Source organism: Ictalurus furcatus, chromosome 9, assembly GCF_023375685.1.
Source record: "Ictalurus furcatus strain D&B chromosome 9, Billie_1.0, whole genome shotgun sequence".
In the NCBI taxonomy this organism is placed as follows: Eukaryota; Metazoa; Chordata; class Actinopteri; order Siluriformes; family Ictaluridae; genus Ictalurus; species Ictalurus furcatus.
The window spans coordinates 4,114,656-4,122,500 of NC_071263.1; the positions used below are offsets into that span (position 1 = coordinate 4,114,656).

At 45.0% G+C, this 7,845-nt stretch overlaps 1 protein-coding gene across 6 annotated transcripts in view; it reads right to left on the reverse strand.

The window, feature by feature from the left end:
- Positions 1–7,845, reverse strand: part of ralgapa1 (Ral GTPase activating protein catalytic subunit alpha 1) — a 53,844-nt gene that overhangs the window by 3,152 nt on the left and 42,847 nt on the right. For all 6 annotated transcript variants that reach the window (XM_053632294.1, XM_053632298.1, XM_053632300.1 and 3 more), the window contains one exon: positions 1,653–1,777. In XM_053632294.1, coding sequence (XP_053488269.1) covers positions 1,653–1,777 — 125 coding nt within the window. The remainder of the gene's footprint in view (positions 1–1,652; positions 1,778–7,845) is intronic.

A 7,845-nucleotide genomic window follows, 5' to 3' on the forward strand; every position in this document is an offset into this window, starting at 1 on the left:
CAGAGGTGTGTGTGTGTGTGTTGGGGGGGATGAGTTAGTGTAATGTTACACATGCATGAGACGAGCTGAACTGAGCATTACACACCTCCATGAACAGGTCGTGTGTGTGTGTGTGTGAGAAATGAGGGAAAGAGGTGCAAACAAAACAGACGGCAGGCAAAGTGACTAAAGAAACAGGAGCAGCATGCGTGTGTGTGTGTGTCGCAGTCTTACCTTTAGACACACATGAGTGTATGATTATCATCTAAAGAAGAAACACAACAGAAGAGCAAAAAAATGGAAGAAAAATGAAAACAAAAAGCAGACTAATGCTCATTTGGGGTTTAGAATGTGTTCAGGATGCTGGACCTGTACCATACACTCAGTGTGTGAGGATTAAATACTGAACTTACACACACCAGAATTCAGACCTCAGACGTAACCACTAACTTCAACACTACTCAGAATTCACATGAGAGTCGGGGGCGGAGTCTGCCTGAACGAGAGGCGTGTCTCAGTGTGACACTTCAATCAGTTGCTCCTGAGTCAGAGCCTGATATAAATCAATTAAACCAACAGTCTGCGCTGGATCAAGTGCTATTCTCCGTGCTGCTGAATAACCAGGGTGGAAGCGGTTGCGTTTAATTAAAACAATAATTAAAGACATCATTACAGCTAGAGCTATTCATGGACTGATTCATCAGTGAAATACGAGACATGCTGCATCACAGGGCGGTGTAACAAGGGCGCTATCCTCCAGTGTTTCCGTGATTGACAGGAGAGAGAGATTATGCCCCGCCCACCCAGAAAGCACGGCCAATTTTGCTCTCTTTGTCATACTAATAAATCATCACCACTCTGATATATCATCTAACCCGAGTCACGTTTCAGGTCCCAAGTAGGAGATCTTTACTGACCGAACAAACAGTACAATAGGGCGCGTGCACACACACACACACACACACACACACGCATTCAACTGATGAACTACATTTGAAACTTTACTCGTCCTTAGAAAAGTGGAGCATTAATCCAGGAATTTCAGCTCCTGATATGTACTGTACATTTTTATTCAATATACTTGTACAGTATAGTAGATTGTTTTATAGTATTATTGTATACTAGATTTTATAGCATAGGAGATTAGATTATTGTATAGTAGATTACAGTATAGTAATTTATTGTATAGTAGATTATTGTATAGTAGATTATAGTAGAGTAGATTATTGTATAGTAATGCACAATACTATGTAGTGTATTTTCTGAGGCCTGAGTAACATTTCCAAATGTCAGTTATCTGCAGTGTTGCTTTTTCAGTCAAAAATGAAAAAATCTTGCTAACAAAGAATTAGCAACCAATCAGCATGCTAACTGACCTCATGCTAATCGGTGGCTACTACACGTATTCATTGTTAGCTACATTAGCATTTTTGATACAGCTGTTCTGTGACATCACTTTCTGCTTCTGAGCAAAAGGAGAAGGGAGATGAAAACAAAAAGAATCATTATTTAATATATAAACTGAAATGAGTGTTTGGGCTGGTGACGGTTAGATCTGTGTGTGTGTGTGTGTGCGCTCTGTATATGAGTGGAAGTGATTACTGTTTTAATTTAAGCGAGACAGGTGGTGACCAAGTGAACTGTGATTGGCTGAGAGTGAAGGCACAGCTCACCTGATTCGCTGGGAGGGTGGTGGAAGGGGGCAGGGCTAAACATGCGCGCTGCGTAGTCCTCAAACGTGCTCAACTCCACGTGGTGCTGCACAATCGACTCCAGATACCGTGCTCGCTCCTCATAACTGATCACACAGGTCAAAGGTCAACACGGCAGAGTGACACACACTAATAATAATAATTATTATGATTATTCAGCATCACTTTGCTAGAATAATGTCAGTCAGAGGTTGATGTTGAAATTGCAACAGCGCTTATTCTCGTTACAGTAGAACATGGTGTGTGTGTGTGTGTGTGTGTGTGGGGCTGCTCCTGTCTCAGTAATTATGTTAGCAGGAATGATAGCGGAGTGGAAATGGAGCCAATCGGATTACAGCCACAGAGCACGGGAATAAAACACATTGAGATTGTGTTAATGCTCAAAACACGACGGTCACTGCACATGCTACACACACACGCACGCACACACACACACGCTATATAGCATGTTAAAATAAGTCAGTCTGCGCTACGTAACGTAAACCACTCTGTGTTTGCTAGATGAGACAAAGCTTCTGCGGTGACCATGACGACGAGGGAGCGGGGGGAGTGGGCAAGAGAAGTGAACAATAACAGCAGGAGTAAAGAAGTGAAATTGGGGGATGAGAGGAGTATTTCAGGATCTGGAACCTCACACTGTGTCTAACCCTGAGAAGCTGGTGTGTGTGTGTGCACGCTCCGTGGGCTGCCTCTTTCTCTCGCCCTCTGGCAGGAAGACACGCGGCTGGAAACGGGAAAAGGCGAGTGCACATCAGCAGGAGAGTGCAACACACACACACACACACAAAAACAAAAGCATAAATGAATTGAGATTAGAATAAGAAACGTCAGCAATTTAAAGTCTAGTCAGTGTGGAGTGAGACACGTTCTAGTTAAACACAGCTTAAAATTAAGGAGGAAATGAACACAGCAGAGGAGGAAGTGGCTCTCAGAGGAGAAATGTGTTCCAGTGTGATTAAAGACAAGTGCAGTCTCTCTCTCTCTCTCACACACACACACACACACACACACACTATATTCCAGACTATAGGGATTAAGATTGCTGGGGGGATAAACAGACCTACAGACTAATCTCACGTTTACTCCTCTAATGAGGACAAACAGAAATAAACTAAAACTGGCTTCTTTATAAAACAATGAGACGTTTGAATTTAAATCTAAGCGTCTTCAGTAAGACTCGGACGGGATTAGTTTTCCCGATGTGTGTGTGTGTGTGTTCAGTAATAAGTGATATAAACACTCCATAAGCATTACACACAGCTCATGTTAATACACACGGACTGTTGTGGTGTTGTAGGGGGCGTGGCCACACGTGATGACTGACGTCACATGACCAGGACATTTCTATAGTGTGTACCTGTAGTGGGAACTCCGTAACTTCCCTCTAAAACCCACGGCCTCTTCTCCGACGCCCTTTTACACCTCGTCTAGATTTTATTGTTCTGCTTTTCAAACTTTTTGGTTTCGAGAGAAAAAGTCAAAAGAGCGAGCGCTTCCCGGAACATCTTTACTTCACGTCTTAACCGTTTTTCCCACAGGGAGAACAAGGCGATCTTTACCCACATGTCAGTTCCAACATGTCAGATAATATCACCTGGAGTTATTTCGACTGCTCGCTTCATAGATGAGAAAATACCGTGTGATGCTTCCATAAATAAATAAATAAATCGCTGACATGACGGATTCGGACTGAAATCCCAGCAATACCGCGAGAATAATTACATCACACACGGAAAACTAATCCCGTCTGAACAGGGCTTTACAATAGAATAATAGAAAATAAACACTTTCTCCCAAAATACCCCCCCCCCCCCCCCAAGACTTTTTCACAATTCTGTTGAACACAAAATCCCCGAACAACCTGAACACAGCACTGAGAGAGAGAGAGAGAGAGAGAGAGACAGACATCACATAAATAATCCAATTGGAGGAGTTTTAGTGAGTGTAATTAGAGAAATGTGTGTGTGCCCTGAAGTGCAGTCTAATCGCTTTATTCGTCCATCTGATGCGCAGCGATATCGCAGCACCAACACTGATTTTATTAGCGGAGCGCACAGCCGCGTCATTACAGCCAATGTCCCCGAAGATCAGGACACAGATAGCACAGGCTAATGCACCGTCGCCTGGGGGCTCTCTCTCTCTCTCACTCACACACACACACACACACACACACACACACACACACACACACACACACACACAACCCTCCTGCACCACCTATTCATCTCGACCCAAAATCAAATTGGAGTCTCCGTTTAAAAAAAAAAAAAAAAAAAAAACGAGCTGTGAAAGTGGATGGCCTGATTTATGTGTGTGTGTGTGTGTGTGTGTGTGTGTGTGTGTGTGGGGCCATGGTAAATACAACATTTATTTAGCATTTAATGGTGCACACGGCTGTTCTGATGTTATCACCACACACACACACACACACACACATTAACGTGAGCTGTATGGAGGACAAGGTGCGTTCACCACCTGCCCTAATTGTTTTATTCTGTTCTGTTGTTTTATTTTAATCTGAAGCGCTCATGTAATTTAGTTAAGGTCAAAGGTCACCCATCGCACAGGTCACACTGTAGCCCGATTGTTGCACCGCACAAAGTATTGGCACCCTCTCGACCCCGGCTGCTACAGTGCAGATGCAGCGTGTCTGTTTATTCTCAGTACAGCAGTGTTATGAATGAGAGAGAAGAGAATAAAGGAAAGAAGCTGATAAAAGCCGAAAAGAGGAGGGGAGAGGAAAAGAAAAAAAAAAAAAAAAAAAAGACACCAACGATAGGACATTGAGAGAGGAATGAATTGAGAGAGAGAGAGAAATAAACAGACACAAGAAAGAAAGGAGAAAGAGTACAATAAGAAAAACCCTGATAAAGCAGGAGCGATGGTGGGGAATACAGAAAGAAGGAGAAAGAGAAAGGACAGATAAACGAAAATATTGAGAGACTGGAAAGGGAACGTAACGAAGAACAGACACAAACAGAAGATAAATGAGATGGAGAACAGTGAAGGTAGAAAGAAAGAAAATAGGAAAAGGAAAAAAAGACCAGTGAGGAGTGATGGAGAAAGGAATGAGGAACGAAGGAAGGAAAAGAGAGAGAGAGGGATGAAGCGATGAACAGTGATTTCTGTATCTGTAGTATTTTACAGCTCTGACACCATACAATTAGTCTCTCTCTCTCTCACACACACACACACACACGGTTATTGTGGGAGTTGGCATGGTGTGGCAGTGTTGCCCGATAGCCATTTGGCGCGTGTGTGTCAGGGCAGTGACCCAGCATTCAGTCACACACAGCTCTATCACACACAGCCATACACTGACCTGAGCAGCCCAGTGTTTATCTCTGCCAATCACACACACACACACACACACACACACACACACCCCCCAGATCCATGGCCGCAGCCCCACAATCATCCACACACAGATGGAGAATTAGAGTTACATTTCAATCCAGCCGCCAAACAGCCCCGTATGTGTGTGTGTATATGTGTGTACAAAACAGTATCCCTTGATTTGCTTACACACACACACACACACACACACACACACACACACACACACACTAAGGCCCTAGACAGGGTACAGTAAAGTCCCTCCAAAAGTGTTTAATACTGTTAAATATCAGGATACTCCGTTATCAGAGTTCCTCCTACTGCCTCGGCCTCGTCCCAATCCCACACTCCCTACATTTTATCACTGCACCCAAGAGCTCGCTCTCTCACACTCTTGGAGTCATCTTAGCACCATGCTATCAGCTACACACACACACACACACACACACACACACACACACACACACACACAAACACACAGAGGCCAAAGAAGCTCCTTTCTTCTGCAGGCCAGCCCTGATTTCACAGTCACACCAAGTGAAGGATCAGAGAGAGGAGGCAGATGGACAGAGCCGCCGGCCAAAAGAGAGAGAGAGAGAGAGAGAGAGACATAGACAGAGGGGAGGTGGGGGAGGGGGGTTGGACACCAAAAAGGACAGAGACTGAATTAACAATGAAAGAAAAAGAAAAAAAAACAGAAAAATGCTGCACTATTGGGGGGAAAAAAGAAAAAGGGATGTAGAAATGAGATAAGAAAGGAGGAGGAGTAAGTGAAAGTGAGCAGATGAAAGAATAAAGAGATGCTAGATAAGAGAGAGAGAGAGCGAAGACCCACAAGATAAGAAAGTGAAGAAAAGAAAGAGTGAAACAATAAAATGCTCCAATCTGGGAAAAAGAAGAGACAAAGGAAGGGATATGGAAGAGAGAGAGAGAGAGAGAGATGGGAATAAAAGAAAGAAAGAAAAAGTATAAAGGGGCAAGAGATGGAAGGAGGGATGAAGTAAATAGATGAGGAAAGCACAGATATGCTGAGAATCGGAAGAGAAGGAAAACTGAGCAGGATGGGTGTGGAGAAGTGAGAAAGACAAAAAAGTGAAAGAACAGGGGAGTGAAGGTGTAAAAAAAAAAAGAAGAAAAAATAGAAAGCGAAGGAAGGAAAATAGGAAGAAGGAAAGAAAGATCTGGAGGAGAGAGACGAGAGAGGGAGATTGTTTTCCTCTCTGCTTTTTTCGTTTTTGTTCAAAGAAATGAAAACGGAGGGAGGAAAACGTGAAAGAGTACGGACGAATGGATGTGGAAAAGAAGAAGAGAGTTCTTTCTTTCTCTCTCTCACACACACACACACACACACACACACACACACACAAAGTAAGTGTCTCTCACTCAATCGTGAACTTGCTGCAGCTCTAATCACATCTCACACTGCCAACAATTATCAGCACCGAGGGAACAAAAGTAGGGCAGAGAGAGAGAGAGAGAGAGAGAGAGAGAGAGATGAAGAGAGAGAGAGGGATGGGGCAGAACAACAGAAGAGAGGGAGTGAGATGAAGAGAAATGGAGAGAGAGAGAGAGAGATGAAGAGAGAGAGAGATGAAGAGAGAGAGAGATGTCCGTCGATAATGACAGATTACTGTAATTCAGACTGTCAGGATCATCGACCTGCACATCTCACGCCAATCAATAACACACACGCACGGCCTGCTTCTCTCTCTCTCTCTCTCTCTCACACACACACACACACACACACACACACACACACACACACACGGGTGAGATTGCTGTGAGCAAAGACTCAAGCTGGTCCAAACAATCTCTCTGGCTCAGAAAACACACTAGGGAATCAGTCTGTCTGTCTCTCTCCCTGTCTGTCTGTCTGTCTGTCCCTCTCTGTCTGTCTGTCTGTCTGTCCCTCTCCCTCTCTGCCTGTCTGTCTCTCTCCCTCTCAGTCTGTCTGTCTCTCTCCCTCTCTGTCTGTCTGTCCCACTCTGTCTGTTTGTCCCTCTCCCACTCTGTCTCTGTCACTCCCTCTGTCTGTCTGTCCCTCTCCGTCTGTGTCTCTCTCCCTCTCCGTCTGTCTGTCCCTCTCCCTCTCCATCTGTCTGTCCCTCTCCCTCTGTCTGTCTGTCCCTCTCCCTCTCTGTCTGTCTGTCCCTCTCCCTCTCTGTCTGTCTGTCCCTCTCCCTCTCTGTCTGTCTGTCTCTCTCCCTCTCTGTCTGTCTGTCTGTCCTTCTCCCTCTCTGTCTGTCTGTCTGTCCTTCTCCCTCTCTGTCTGTCTGTCTGTCCTTCTCCCTCTCTGTCTGTCTGTCTGTCCTTCTCCCTCTCTGTCTGTCTGTCCCTCTCCTTCTCTGTCTGTCTGTCCCTCTCCCTCTCTGTCTGTCTGTCCCTCTCCCTCTCTGTCTGTCGCTCTCCCTCTCTGTCTGTCTGTCTGTCCCTCTCCCTCTCGGTCTGTCTGTCTCTCTCCCTCTCTGTCTCTCTCAGTCTCTCCCTCTGTCTGTCTGTCTCTCTCCCTCTCTGTCTGTCTGTCTGTCCCTCTCCCTCTCGGTCTGTCTGTCTCTCTCCCTCTCTGTCTCTCTCAGTCTGTCTCTCTCCCTCCCTCTCTGTCTGCCTGCCTGTCTCTCTCCCTCTCTGTTTCTCTGTCTGTCTTCCTCTCTGTCTGTCCGTCTCTCTCCCACTTTGTTCGTTTGTCCCTCTCCGTCTGTCACATTTGAGTGATTAATAGAGTGAAAAATTATCTAGAATAACACACATGCACATGTGCACACATACACAATGTACACCGGTGTAGTACTGAGAGTGAGAGAGAGCGAGATAGAGAGAC